This window comes from Lagenorhynchus albirostris, chromosome 18 (genome assembly GCF_949774975.1).
Source record: "Lagenorhynchus albirostris chromosome 18, mLagAlb1.1, whole genome shotgun sequence".
In the NCBI taxonomy this organism is placed as follows: Eukaryota; Metazoa; Chordata; class Mammalia; order Artiodactyla; family Delphinidae; genus Lagenorhynchus; species Lagenorhynchus albirostris.
In genome coordinates, this window is record NC_083112.1 from 32677801 (window position 1) to 32694231 (window position 16431).

At 37.5% G+C, this 16431-nt stretch overlaps 1 protein-coding gene across 1 annotated transcript in view; it reads right to left on the bottom strand.

The window, feature by feature from the left end:
• Positions 1–16431, bottom strand: part of DIAPH3 (diaphanous related formin 3) — a 546228-nt gene that overhangs the window by 512431 nt on the left and 17366 nt on the right. The window contains 1 exon segment of the mRNA XM_060128783.1: positions 7270–7302. Coding sequence (XP_059984766.1) covers positions 7270–7302 — 33 coding nt within the window.

The following is a 16431-nucleotide window of genomic DNA, read 5'->3' on the forward strand; positions in this document are numbered from 1 at the left end:
GAAAAATCAGAGGGATATGAAAACCTATAGTTTGGTGCCACAGAAGCCAAGAAATCTTTGTTTTTCAAAGAGGAAGGAAATAACTGTATCAGGCAGAGCAGAGAAATCCATTAAACTTCCAAAGACTAAAAAGTAATGAATATCACTGGGGATAAAAAGGATTATTTTATAATGATAAATTGAAACAACAATCCAAAATGTATATGCACTCAGTTGCAGAGCTTCATAAAACATGAAGCAAAAGCTGAAAGAACTAAAAAGAAAAATTAAAAAACCCAAAATTATACTTGGAGATTTCAACACTCCTCAATAATTTTTAGAAAAAGCAGACGGAAAATCAGAATATAGAAGATGTGAACAACACTATCGACCAACTTGGCCTATTAACTATTTATGGACCAATTCTAACAAAAGCAGAATATACATGGAACATCCACCAGGACAGACCACATTCTGGGGCAGAAAGCAAGACTCGAATTGAAAAAGACTAAAATCATACAAAGTATGGTCACTGGCCACAAGGGAATTAAATTACAAATCAGTAACATAAAGATATCAGGAAAATCTTCAAATATTTGAAAATTAAACAACATATACCTAAATAATCAATGGGTAAAAGAAGAAATCAACAGGAAATTTAAAACTATTTTGAATATTCAGAAGATTAGCAGCTAAAGCAGCTCTCAGAAGGAAATTTATAGCATAAAATTCTTATTAGAAAACAAAGTTCTCAATTATTTAAGCTTCCACCTTAAGAAGCCAGAAAAAGAATAAAGCAAAAGTATAGAAATGATAAAGATTAACAAATAAATGAAAATAAAATAAAGAAAATCAGTGAAACCAAAACCTGGTTCTTTGAAAATATCAATAAAATTGACAAACCTCTAGACAAACTAATCAGGGGAAAAACAGAAGACAAATTATCAATATCAGAATTGGAAAAGGGGGAAATAAATACAGATCCTACATTAAAAAGATAAGGAAATATCACAAATAATTCAACAACATAGATAATATGGAAAAGAATTCCTTAAAAGACAAACTACCAGGTCTCACTCAAGAAGAAACAGAAAATTTGAATAGTCCTATATTTAGTAATAGACATTTCATTTCAAACAAGATAGGAATGGCAAATAAACACATGAAAAGATGTCCAACATAATTAGTCACTGGAGGAAACAATTTGTCAGTGTCTTATAAAGTTAAAACCACATGACTCGCCCTCCAAAATGAAAACATATGTCCAAAAACAACTGCACTCAAATGTTCATAGCAGTTTTTCCTAACAGCCAAAAACTGCAAACAACCCAAACTGTTGAATATATAAACCAACTTTAGTATTATCAAACAAGGGAATACTATTCAGTAACAAAAAGAACAAATTTCTGATACACCCAATCACTAGATGAGTCTCAAAAGCATTATGCTAAGTAAAAGAAGCCAGACACAATGGCAAAATACAATGTAATGCCATTTATATGAAATTCTAGAAAATGAACTACTGTATAGTTCAGAAAACTGATCAGTATTTTCCAAGAGCTGGGAAGGGGGAAGAGAACTGACTGCAAAGGACACAGCGGAAACTTTCTGAGGTGATGGAAATGTTTTATATAACTGTAGTGTATGCATGATTGTATACATTTGTCAAAATTCAGACTGCACTTTTAAAATTAATACATTATATTATATGTAAATCATACCTCAATTTTTAAAAGTGCATATTACTAATCACTAATATTGTGAATGCATGGTTTACCAAGCATTTTAGTATATATTACTTAATTTAGCTCTTATAAAAACCCCTATAAACAAGGATGCCAAGGCTCAAAAGCTAAATGACATTCAAAGCTAGTACATGGCAGAGCTGGCACCCGAACCCCGCTCCCCTACATTCACCTACATGTAATGAAGAGCAGACACTAATGGAGATCTCAGAACTTCCTCTAGTTGCTGTACAGGACGATGTCTGTTTTGCTAGCTGTAATTGTGGACTACCTGGTGTCTTGAAGTCAATTTAGTGGAATGGATCACCTTTCTTTTTTTTCATGGAATGGAGAGGAGTAAAAAGGAGTGGAAAGGGGCTTCCCTGGTGGCGCAGTGGTTGAGAGTCCGCCTGCCGATGCAGGGGACACGGGTTCGTGACCCGGTCCAGGAGGATCCCACATGCCGCGGAGCAGCTGGGCCCGTGAGTCACGGCCGCTGAGCCTGCGCGTCCGGAGCCTGTGCTCCGCAACAGGAGGGGCCACAACAGTGAGAGGCCCACGTACCGCAAAACAAACAAACAAAAAAAAAAGGAGTAGAAAGGAAGGAAAAGAAAATGATTAGAGTTCATTATGCTTAGAAACATTAAATATTGGTTCTTAAAAAAACTTTCGTTTTGACAGAGAGAATTTCTGTATGTGTGCTGGGCTACAAAATAAAGTGTGTTTCTCACTGTGGGTCCTAGTCAAAAAAGCTTTGAAAACCATCGCTGCAGGCCACACAAGGGATTACGGCAGTAACGTTGGCTGCAGAGAGATGAAAGGGGAGATGAAGATCAGCAGGAGCGCTGTACTTTAGGCAAATAGTTGTGAGGGACAAGGGAGAAAAAAGCAGGTCAAAAATAACGCCTGCCCCACAGAAACACCCAGTGGACACTTTGATGGAAAACTCAGCATTGTGACATCCACATTCAATTTTGTCCAGCTTACCTTTTCACACATGCCCCCCTTCACTGTCCTCCTCCCAACCTTTTTGCCTCTACAAGGAAAGCTTTCCTTTCAACCCAGGTATAAACAATGAAGCGTTGTAAGCTAAATGATTTTTTTCACCTTTATATTACCCTAGCACCTTGGACAGCACTTTATACCTAGCGGGTGCCCAAATATTCGTAGAGCAAACGCTGTTTAAAGTATATTAAATCTGCCTAGGGGCCTCAAGGCTACAGTAATACTTCATTCCTTTAACCCAACAGTGTCCTATGAAATTAAATTCTGACAGTAATTTAAGAAATAACCTTGAAATGTGAAGTACTTTTGCAGGGCTTTAACAAAGCAACCTAAAGAGATGGGTTTCTAACATTAATGTTTCCCAGGATGTTTCAATCTAATGTTTTTAAAATACTGTTATTCAAACATATGACTACAGCAGATGCCATTCTTATATTTCTTCTCTCAAGTCCTGCCCAAAAAAGGCTATTCACTTTAGGAAGTTCTAAATTAAAAGCACACATGCAACACATGTTGCAGGGGTGGCAAACTTTAATTACAAAACATATCGCTAGCACACATCAAAGCATAATGGCAAATGTTTCCCTGCGCTGTGACTCACCAGAAATAGTTTAAAGAGCCCTCAAAATATCCAGCTATCCTCTCCCTCCTCAAAGCTCTGCATTGCTCTGTAACACACATACCCTGTAAGCGTCAACTGCAAATAAGTCAGTCACACCACCCCTCTGTCCATACATCGGGAAGTATTTTTTAAAGGGGGTAAAAATGGACAGAACTGAATGCAGTAGTCAAGATACTTGAGCTTAAATGAGACTCACCAAAACCCTGTGAGGAAGGCAGAGAAGGCATAAAATTAGTCCTGCTTCACTGACAAGTGAACAATCTAATAATTGATCTGCCATGGTCACAGAGCTAAGAAGTGGTGAAGTTCTGTCTTCCAACGAGAGTCTTCTGATTCCAAGTCCAATTCTCTTTCCACACGGCATCAATCAACAATGACCAAGAAAGAACTGAGTTGTCAGTGTCTCCTGTTCAAGAGAGCCGTGCTTATTCTCTGACCTCCACAACAATGGGCCAGCTGCCTAAACTAGACTGCCTGCTCAATCTTTCCCTGGAAGGAGAGGGTAGCAAGGAATCCAGGACAGTCAATCATGTGAACATCTAAGATGAAGGTAGGTCAAGGCAACAGTCAGAAATCCAGCCAGGTGGTCAGAAAGGCTGACATCAGGTCCTGGTCAAAGCTTCTCTACTCTATGCAAAGGCAAGACTCCATCTCCAGGAAGCTTGACCAGGACCAAGCCAGGCCCAGATCCCAGGAAACCACAATACCAGGCAGGTTATCAAAAGAGAGACTCGTTCTTTCATTTGTTGAATTAATTTATGAAAATGCTTAACATGTGCCAGACAACATGCCTGGAAGTATTAATAACAACTCACTGTCTCTGTGTTCAAACGATTTAAACCAGTGAGAAAGACAGACCATAGGCCAACATCAAAAAAATCTACAGGGCTTCCCTGATGGCGCAGTGGTTGAGAGTCCGCCTGCCGATGCAGGGGACACGGGTTCGTGCCCCAGTCCAGGAAGATCCCACATGCCGCGGAGCGGCTGGGCCCGTGAGCCATGGCTGCTGAGCCTGCGCGTCCGGAGCCTGTGCTCAGCAACGGGAGTGGCCACAACAGTGAGAGGCCCGAGTACCGCAAAAAAAAAAAAAAAAATCTACAAACAAATAGATGCTGGAAAGGGTATGGAGAAAAGGGAACCCTCCTACACTGTAAATTGGGAATGTAAATTGGTATAACCATTATGAAGACCAGTATGGAGGTTCATTAAAAAACTAAATATAGAGCTACCATATGATCTAGCAATCCCACTCTTGGGCATATATCTGGAGAAAAACATAATTCGAAAAGATACATGCACCCCAATGTTCACTGCAGCACTATTCACAATAGCCAAGACATGGAAGCAACCTAAATGTCCATCGACAGAGGAAAGGATAAAGAAGACGTCGTACATATATACAATGGAATTTTACTCAGCCATAAAAAAGAACTAAATAATGCCATTTGCAGCAACATGGTTGGACCTAGAGATTATCATACTAGGTGAAGTAAGTCAGACAGAGAAAGACAAATATTATATGATATTATATGTGGAATCTAATAAAAAATGATACAAAGGAACTTATTTACAAAACAAAAACTGACTCACAGATCTGGAAGTCAAACTTATGGTTACCAAAGGGGAAATATGGCAGGAAGCGATAAATTAGGAGATTGGGATTAACATATACACACTACTATATATAAAACAGATAACTAATAAGGACCTACTGTATAGCACAGGGAACTCTACTCAATATTCTGTAATAACCTATATGGGAAAAGAATCTGAAAAAGAATGGATATATATATATATATAACTGATTCACTTTGCTGTATATCTGAAATTAACACAACATTGTAAGTCATCTATACTCCAATAAAAATTAAAAAAAAAAAGACAGACCATAAATCATGTACTGCTTTGATAAAAATATGCACAGGGCACTATGGTAAAACCCAAAAGTTCTGACCCTACCAAGCCCAGGGGCAAGGATGAGGGGAGAGGCAAGGAATGGAGACAGGATGGACAGAGAAAGTCTTCACTGAGGAGGAACCCATTTACTAATGTAAGATCAGAGCACGATAGCTTCCAGAGTGGCCCACTGAAGCCACTCCACAACATGACTCTGTTTCTAGAACTTGGAATAGAGATTATGTGTTGGCAAAGTGCAGAGACAGAGTCATGAAACAAAGGTAAGGGTGGGGTCTGAATGAAAAGAGGAAAAAAAAAACTGTAGAGTGCCCACAAAATATGAACAAACCTCAAGAATATCATAACATAGAATACTATTTAGCAACAGAAAGGAAGCACTCACACACACCACAACATGGATGAACCTTGAAAACATTATGCCAAGTAGAAGAATTCAGTCACAAAAGCGCACGTAAGACTCCATTTATATAAAATGTCCAGAAGAGGCAAACCTATAGACAGAAAGTGGACTGGACATTGCCTAGGGCTGAGCGAGCTGGGAATAATTCGGGAGACTATTCACAGGCATAGTATATTTTATATAAAAATTCTATATAGTATATCCTATATAAAAAGAATATATATATATATTCTTTTGAGTAATGAAAATGTTCTTAAATTGATTGTGGTGATGGTTCTACAACTCTGCAAATATACTAAAAACCATTGAATCATACACTTTAAATGGGTGAACTACATGCTATGTGAATTATACCTCAATAAGGCTTTGCAAATATACCACTGTAGATTCTCATAAAAGTTAATACTTAATAACTGCACATGGTTTTATTATTGGCCTTAGGAGCCATCTGAAGGCTAAATCAGCACAGCAAGTGTGTGGGTTTGGAGCTACATGGAACAAGACTCAAGCCACAGCTACACCACTTGAGAGCTGTGCATACTTGGGTAAGCTACCTACTTAGGCTGCCTGAGCCCCGATGCACTCCGCACTACAATAAGTACATCACCCACCTTGCAGGGTGAGAAGTTATATACATAATCTGCATAAGTGCTCAATATTACTACCATTTCTGAATATTATCCTATGAGAAATAAATGTTATTCAGAAAAGTTTACATAAATATCCTTTTCTTAGATACTATCCAGAGGAATAAAACATAGCATTCTGATTCAATTTTTTAAATTGTGCATGTCCAGATCTACATCTCATTCATCTTTTTATGCCCACCTAAACCACGTGCCTAAGATGTTACTTTGGATATTGGGGGTGCTAAACACTTTTTGAGTGCTCAGTGAGTTCTAGGCACTGTTTCATATTTGACATAAAGTGAAGCTGAATTCAAATCCTAGTTATCGAAGTGCTGTGCTTGGTCCTCCTTATCATGCTTCTGTGTTTTTGGTGCTACTGTTTATTTGGGTCTTGTTGTTATTCTCATTGTTATTTTTTACCGTTAACCAAGAGTTACATTCAAAAATATACTTCTCAGAAAAATTCATTTGAATATATAAGAATCTGTAACGGTGATATAAAATGTTAAGTACTTATAAGAAAGCTGATTATTTTCAGCATGCAGAATATAGGATAAGGCATGCTTAGTTCTCTCGTTTTTAAACAAAACTTTTAAAAACTATATGTGTGATATTTTAGTCTGGTTTACTTTAATTAGCAACTACATATTTTTGAAAAGCTGACATGTCTTTAGCTATCCTTTGTACCTCTTTTTGAAGTGTGCGATTCACCCTCAAAGAAAGAGAGATGATTTGAATGATTCCAAGTTGACTAACAACTTGTGATTAAACAAAATTTTTAAATGAACATATTGACTAGTCCCTTTTACTATTTGAAAGCAACAATCTAATGTATTTCACAACCAGTTCTACCTCTTACTTTAGCACTATAAAGAAAGTCCATTTCCAAAACATGCAGTTTGTAGCAATTTCAAAGGTGTTAGTGCAGCACACCATCAACATTACATGGTTAGTTAAGATGTACAACAAAGGAAACATCAAGGATAATCTTACCATATCATCTGTCAGTGTCCTAATATTTAAATGCTGCAAATGAAAGAAACCAATCATATCAGTAATTTATAACAGCTTTTTTAATATTAGTTAATAGAGTACATTTAAAATTCTACGCTAAGTTGAATGTAATTCAATTTCTGACAGTCTGATAAAAATGCATTATATATTGTTTTAATCACTTTCTCAAAAAGATGGACAAAAGTTACCTTGAATGTGATAGTCTCCTAAAATTTCTTGTCTTTGTAAACCTCACAAACTAGAAACCTCACTGTAGAACAATAAATATATTCTCCCAAATAACAGTATTAGCTACCATACAGACTTAGAATGCAATGGATATAGGGGTTTAAATAAGATTTTCAGAAAAGTGTTCAAATTATAAAAGTGAAACTTTAAATCTACCATTAGCATGCAGCATAATAGATAATGAAGTACTTTGCTGGCTAATTAACTTAAACAATTCTAATAAAAGAGAAGAGAGTACTGGAATGACTATTTGCATCTCTAACATCAGTTTGATTTATCACCAGTTATTGACAGTAGACACTTTTCAATTTCATTGCTACTTCTTTGAGAACCCTTTTGCCAATTTCCTTGCTAGACATACACAAGGCCACTTTAGAAAGTGAATAAATTAGTTTCCTGCAAAGTGGAGTTGAAAGCAAAATTAAGCATTTAGGGGGGAAAAACAATCCAAGTTTTTATAAATTCTGGAGCTGGGGAAGATTTTGTATTTAAGTAGCTGGAATCAATTTCCAATTCTCCTTCTTCTTATTCATTGTAGCATTAGACCTTTAAAAGGGCAGAGAAAGTGTCAAGCACATTTCCTAAACAGGAAATTAGGTCAGGTCTACGAAAAGTATAAAAGGATATGTGTTAGCAATCATCATCTAACGGAATAAGTGGCAAATAGGTATCAATAAATTCAATATTTATTGACAGAATGAAATTTATCATTCATGCTTGTAACTAGAATGCACTTTTTTTTAACATCTTTATTGGAGTATAATTGCTTTACACTGGTGTGATAGTTTCTGCTTTAAAACAAAGTGATTCAGTTATACATATACATATATCCCCATATCTACACCCCCTTGCGTTTCCCTCCCACCCTCCCTATCCCACCCCTCTAGGTGGTCACAAAGCACCGAGCTGATCTCCCTGTGCTATGCGGCTGCTTCCCACTAGCTATCTATTTTACATGTGGTAGTGTATATATGTCCATACCACTCTCTCACTTTGTCCCAGCTTACCCTTCCCCCTCCCCGTATACTCAAGTCCATTCTCTAGTAGGTCTGCGTCTTTATTCCAGTCTTGACCCTGGGTTCTTCATAACCTTTTTTTTCCTTTTTTCTTAGATTCCATATATATGTTAGCATATGGTATTTGTTTTTCTCTTTCTGACTTACTTCACTCTGTAGGACAGACTCTAGGTCCATCCACCTCACTACAAATAACTCAGTTTCGTTTATTTTTATGGCTAAGTAATATTCCATTGTATATATGTGCCACATCTTCTTTATCCATTCATCTGTTGATGGACACTTAGGTTGCTTCCACGTCCTGGCTATTGTAAATAGAGCTGCAATGAACATTGTGGTACATGACTCTTTTTGAATTATGGTTTTCTCAGGGTATATGCCCAGCAGTGGGATTGCTGGGTCGTATGGTAGTTCTATTGAGGAACCTCCATACTGTTCTCCAGAGTGGTTGTATCAATTCACATTCCCACCAGCAGTGCAGGAGGGCTCCCCTTTCTCCACACCCTCTCCAGCATTTGTTTGTAGATTTTTTGATGATGGCACTTTTATGCTCATGAATCTACCTCGATGATGATCCAGGTTAAAAATTTGTACAGTGTAAATCACTGTCCCAGATTCTCCACCCTTTCAGAGAAGATGTTCCTTCTTCTACGGCAGGAAAAACAGTAACTGGAGGGACACAGCATGAGCTTTGCTTATACTAAAGAGAATGCAGCTGGATAAGTGATCATGCCAGTTCTAGACTGAATTACGTGATCAGTAGACCACATATGCTGACCTAGGAGCAAAGAAATAATAATACTGGATTAACAAAAGTTTAATGTTGAATCCTGGGTTGTAAAATTTACTTTTAATCACTATTAACTTCAGCAGTTGAAATTAACAAGTATGCACAGAGGCCCGTGAGAGTGGGTGTGATCCTGAGGCACTTAGGGTCACAATCTCATCCCAGAGACCATGACTAGAATTGAACCCAAATCCACATGGCTACTGTCTGTGTGCTTTCCCACCAGTAGAGATTTCCAGCCCACTGCATTTGGTTAACCACACTGCTCTCTCCCTCTCCAACCCAGTCACAACTCACATCACACCAGTCACAACTCACATCACACCTGAAAGGGATAATTTCAAGTTCCTCTGACAAGAAAAAAGGAATAGAGCCAACTTCTGACACAACAGCATTCTAAGTGGCCTAATGCTTGAAAAGTAAGGCTAATGAAAAAGTATCATGCAGAAATCCTACTTGGAATAGTATGCCACAATAAAGCGAAAACATGTACTAACACAAGTGAAATATTCCAAAATGCCAGTTTGAGTTGCCTTGAAGAAAATGCCATAAAGTGATGTTAAAGAAGAGAAAAGAAACAATGAAAGCAGACAAACAATTTTAAGAGAAATGACACTAGGGCCTATGTAAGATTTATGAACTAAAAGCTGCATAGAAGATACAGAAAGTATTATACAGAAAACGTAGGGAATGTAGGTTACATGATGTAAAATTCAGAATATGTAAATAACCAAGAGGAACATTTTTATTTACCTTCAATGGCCTAAAATAGGACAGGCTTTTAAATTAGAGTTGGACTCATAACTTACAGAAAAAGAGTAGTCACTCTTGAGTAGAAACAAGACACATAAGGATTCATTTTTTTGGTCATAGTATTTTTTTAATTTTTTTTTAATATCCTTAAACTATTTCATTGAGGATCTAGCAACTCAATTAATTTGTTAAATGCTTGGCCTGTTTTTTAAACACTATATAGGCATGCATGTAAGTCCAATTACAAGCTATATTATTATACACAATCTTTCACAAAAAAGAACACGCAATGAATTACAACAGAATTATAATGCTTACATAGAAAAATAAGAAAACTCAAAGGGATGTAAGCGTGGGAAGTTTAACAGTCTGAGAGACAAGCAAGAAGTTAAGGTCAGGTTCACTATTCCTTCTCTTCTGGGAAACACTTATCTATCAATTCTTACCACCAGCAAGATAAGCCAGTAGGGCATGATGACAGCAAATTCAAGGGCCCATGACAGAACTAGAGATGTTGACTAACAGAGTAAACAACTGGAAAACTCATCTAAAAATGTTGGTTTCTATATCCAAACAGTAGAGACAGAATAAGTTTCAATTCAAGATTCAGCTTTCAGAAAACAGAGATTACATAGGTATTTGTTTACCCACATGCAATCTGAAAGAAACCACTAAACACAAGCTAGCATTAAAAAATTTGAGTAGATCTAAGTGTGAGTAATTTCCCCTACAAACTTAAATGTCTAATCACAGTCCACTTCAAATATGATTGGGGAAAAAAAAGGAAGAAACACTAAATATTTAGTGAAAAAATGTAAAGGTTAGATCAAGTGGCATCCTTCTGTAGGATCTTTGAATGCTAATATTAATTCAAGTTTATTGTAAAGTTTACATTATCTCAAAGTCCTACCTGTTTAGATTACAGACTTCTAAAAAGTGGAGGGAGAGGGAGAAGAGAACGACTGACATAAAATCCTCAGATAACTCTGGGGTTTTGGCCTTGCTTTTGGAGATACAAAACTGCAAGGGTGACATCCTTAATGTATAAAAGAAAAAAAAACTTTATTACAAAAAAGTATTGCTTTTATACTAGTACTTGAAATACTGTTCAAATGTCTGGTTAACTAAGACACTTAAAAAAATGAAGTATTTCTGTTTTATAGCTACCAGCATGCTCTTTACTATATGGTCTGGTTGGGGAAAACAGGAACTGCCCATATCAATCCAGTTCATGGGTAGAATTTGCTAACATTCATACCAAGTAGGAAACAGAATCATAAAACCACTATTAAATGGAATCAAATAGGAACACTCTTAAAAATAACAACCTGATAGCAACATTAGGGTTATATTTGCCAGGGGGGAGAAAAGTTAAAAGCATACAATTTTAGATACATTAAAACACTTACACCTAGATGTGACTTTGTGACCTTTAGTTACACTATCTGGCCTATGACTCTATAGTGTTAATGCTTTATGACCATGAGATAGAATAAAAGTGGTGATACTATCAAAATATAAACAACTCTGAACACAGGACCACTGGTAATTAATTGGCTAAGGTGTGGTACTAAAGCACACTGGGGCTCTTTTCCCAAGCCAAACCTCACCCTTCTTCCTGCGGTCCTATGTTTCTCAAACTGCTAATTCTATTTCTCCCTAAAAAGAAAGCAGCTCTACATGTAGACAGGTTTTCTGCTAATGACAGTTCCTAGGATGAATGGTCAAGAGGATCACTCTGGAATTGAAAGAGAGAACAAGTCTTTATAGATTTTTCTTCAAAAGAACATAGAATCAAAAAAAGGGGGGGGCAGTTTTGACAGAAACACAGAACATCGTCCTCTATATTCCCATTTAAGCAAGGCATCAAAACCTTTATTGAAGACAGTACATAATGTCAAAAAATAGATCCAGAGCTTACAGAGCACTGTGCAAAATGCTGTCAATATCGAGGTATGGAGAACACCACCACCAACTTAGTTGACAAATAAGTAACAAAGACCAAACAAATTATGTAATACAAAGCAACATACAAACCCCTGAGGTTCACATGCAATGAAAAAAAGATTCCAAGCTGTAACCTAAGCGTTTTAGCAAATTTTACATTTTCTTTTATTGGTTGGCACATGTGGATTAGCAGACAGCAAAGGCTCTGTCCACTGATGTCCTTAGACACGTGAAGGCCCACCAGGCATCAAGCTAGCAGGCTCGGATCACTGTTAGCAGAGGCAATACACAGTAATATTTTAGAATAATCTTTAGCTGTTGCAATTTAATTCTATTAAGTTTACACCACTTAACGGGGTCATTATGAGAAATTAGCAACAAGAGGAAAAATTAAAAAGATTAAAGCCTCCGAACACAAGTGACTTGGACCCAATTCTCATAAACTAGACCCTCCAAACCAAGTGGTTTTCAGCTTGTTAGTGTGCACAAGAAAAACACCAAGACTTTCTTTGTAAAAGTAGATGGCAGGACCTCAGCTTCCCAAGATCCTGGTGCAGTAGGTCTAAGGTGGGGCTTAGGAACCTGTACACTTAAGGGGCTCGAGGGCACTGCTGCTGCAGCGAGTCTGGGGCCACACTCCACCACTATCAGCATTAAACATCCCCTGGGCTGCACACAGACCAACGTCTGTCACGTGCCTCATTTAAAATCTATGTCGCAGAAACAAATGAAAAAAAGGGTGCAGACAGGAAGCACAGAGGATTTTAAAGAAGTGAGAGACAGGGAGCTGGTACGGTTGGGACAGGCTTTAGTGCCCTGAAGTGACTGGCACCAATTAGCACTGATTTAAGAAAATTCAACGATCTCTGAGTGCAGGATGAATCACCAATTGCATCACTTATTCAAATACTTAGTCTCTCTCTAAGGTACAATAATTCAATCTCATAAGCATATATTTAGTACTTAAGTATCAAAAATTGTTCATTATATCAAACCACGACATGACACTATTTGCTTGAAAAAACGGGTGACAGGTTCTGATCAACAGAACACAGTTACACCTTAAGGGGAAAGGGCCAGGCTCAGTCCTCTCTTAATCGTAATCTGTTTAATCATAATTATAATGTGCTCAAAGTTTTGTTTTAAAGTCCAGCTTATTCCCTTCCACTAATACACTTATAAATATGTGTTTTAATCTAGTAACATTTCTTATCCACACACCTGTCTTTATTTTAATATCAATGCCAATTATAAAGATTGTAGCAATGTGAAATAATACTACTAGCAACTGTGACACTAAACACAGCTGTGGATGGGTCGAAGAGGTATCTCCCCAGCAACCACACAACACACCTAGATCTGAAAATATTGTTCTTCAAGGGCTCCAGATTTAACAGCTCAGGAGGGTCCAAAAATAATACTGAAGCTTTCCCAACTCTGAGGACAAGAGTAGAGCTGGCTCTTTGATACTATAAAGTAAAGCTTTTAAGCTGCCTCGCTCTTCATGTGGTCATTTTTTTAGTTTGAGGTGGAGAAAAGTGAGAGAGATGTTACGAACAGGTGAGAATCAGAAAAAGCTCACCAGCATCTTTTAATCTGTTCATTTACTCAAAATTGTAATCCTGCCCATCTTAGGATGATAAACACCTGCCCACTGCCCATTTTCCAAGGCTTATGCACCTTAGCATCCAAGAATCCAGACCTGCCTTCTCCATGACTCCTTCTTTGTGAAAGACCAGGTTTCAGAAGGAGGCATCATTCAACCATTTACAGACATGAAAAGATTCATTTCTAAGAGGGCACAAGGTTTTCAAAAGGATCAAAAGTCTACCACATAACTGCTCGAAAACAACCACCTCTCCAGAAAAACCAATTCTCAAATTGCTACTTGTAACTCTCACCTGAATTACACATCACAGGGGCTGAACACCTAACAAGTCATTTTTTATTCTAGCAGAACTCTAGTGTTCCTTTTCTTTCAAAGAGAAAACATAATGACTAATCCTAGTAACACAGCCTTCATACCTATTTTAAGATATTCTCTTCAGCTGTTCCAGTTTCTTTCACTAAATTACCAGATCAAAAACTCTTCTCCAACGGGTCCAGGAAAAGACAATTCAAATCCCTGAACCCCTTTACAAGTTAGGTCTGGTTCGAGGTCATCAGAACCCAAGACCTTTTTCATTATCTGGAGAAGGCTGAAAAGTAAGATATTAGCTGTAGATGGATTTTAAATGGTCCCAGAGCTTCCAAAATCACCCTTAAGTTTATCTAATTACTATGTTATTTCTGAGAGTGCCTCAGCCTCTTAGATGTCATGTCTAAGACATGAATTTAGACTGGATATTCCTGAGACTTATATAGTACCACGCATCACACTGCTCTATATTTGAGAAGGATTTTATTTGTTTACATTTTAGCATCACCATAAGGAAATAAATCTGGTGAAACCTTCTGAGAGAACAATTTGGTGAAACAAATCCTATGTTCAACCTAGTAATTCTACTAGTAATTACTCTTTAACCTAGTAATTCTATTTGTAGAATCTATACTTAGGAAATAAGAAATACAATCAAGTATTCTTATACATAGATATATATCACTACAGCATTATTTTAAATAGCTAGAATTGTAATCAACCTAAAACTTCCCAGAATATGTGAAAGATTAAATTACAGTCTTACCATAGCAAAAATGCTTACAATATAATGTTACATGAAACAAAGCTGTATTGAAAATTGCATTTGCAATATAATTCTAACTTCATTAATATACACATTTATGGAAAAAAACCAGACAGGAACCACTGTTAATTTTATATATCTGGATTGTGGGATTTGAAACAATTTCTTTTACATTTTTCTGTATTTTCTTAGCTGTCTGGAATGAGCATATTTATTTTTATAATGAGAAAAGTTTTTTTTAATTACTATGGATAATACTTTTCACGCTAAACAGAAAATATAGATTTGTTCCTTTTCAAATAAAAATGTATGTATGAGACAGTAAAAGAAATAAAAATCTAAAAAATCTAATAAATACTGTGAACAGAGACTTTTTAATAGGCTGGATCTTTAATGCATATTTTCAAATACGTCAGAATACATTAAGCACATTATTCATTTGTTTTCTAATCCACATATATAAATTAACCAATCTCAAAAGTCTCCTTGGTTTTGTGAATTATTGATGTTGTCACCTGCTAGAGACTTAATTCCAAGAAAACTATATGAATCACTACATCACAAGCACAAATCCTTTTGACACAAATTCAATTTCTGTGGCAACAATAATATATTGACTTAGCTTTATTTTTCTACTTTGACACTTATTAATGTCAGAAATAAAAGAACTCTATCATTTTTCCTTATTATAAATGTAAACTATCTCATGCCATCTTAAGAAAGCTAAGGTAGGGCTTCCCTGGTGGCGCAGTGGTTGAGAATCTGCCTGCCAATGCAGGGGACGTGGGTTCGAGCCCTGGTCTGGGAGGATCCCGCATGCCGCGGAGCAACTGGGCCCGTGAGCCACAGCTGCTGAGCCTGCGCGTCTGGAGCCCGTGCTCCCAACAGGAGAGGCCACGATAGTGAGAGGCCCACGCACCACGATGGAGTGGCCCCCGCTTGCTGCAACTGGAGAAAGCCCTTGCACAGAAACGAAGACCCAACACAGCCAAAAATAAATAAATAAATTTAAAAAAGAAAGCTAAGGTAAATACCACTCACTTGATAACTCAATGCAAATGAAGACATGATAACAAAGTATAAGAAATAAGACATGATTGTTCAAGTAAGAACTAGTCTCACAATCCTTTTTGTCTTTTTTCTTTTATTTATTTATTTGTTTGTTTGTTTATTTGGCTATGTTGGGTCTTAGTTGTGGTACGCAGGCTCTTTCGTTGCAGCATGCGGAATTCTCTCTAGTTGTGGTGCGGGGGCTCAGTAGTTGCAACACACAGGCTTAGTTGCCCTGCGGCATATGGAACCTTAGTTCCCCGACCAGGGATCGAACCCACGTCCCCTGCATTGGAAGGCGGATTCTTAACCACTGGACCACCAGAGAAGTCCCTCATAACCCTATTTTTCTACTACGCAATACAATTAGGCTGCCAACATGTGCAAGACACTATATTAAATACAAAGAAGACCCACCCAGTGGTTAAGAATCCACCTTCCAATGCAGGCACAGGTTCGATCTCTGGTCAGGGAATTAAGATCCCACATGCTGCAGGGCAACTAAGCCCACGTGCTGCAACTACTGAGCCTGTGTGCCACAACTAGAGAGTCCACATGCTGCAACTACAGAGCCCAATCGCTCTGAGCCTACACGCCACAACTACTGAGCCTATGCACTCTGGAGCCCACGTGCCACAGCTAGAGAGCTCACACGCTGCAACTACTGAGCCCGTGT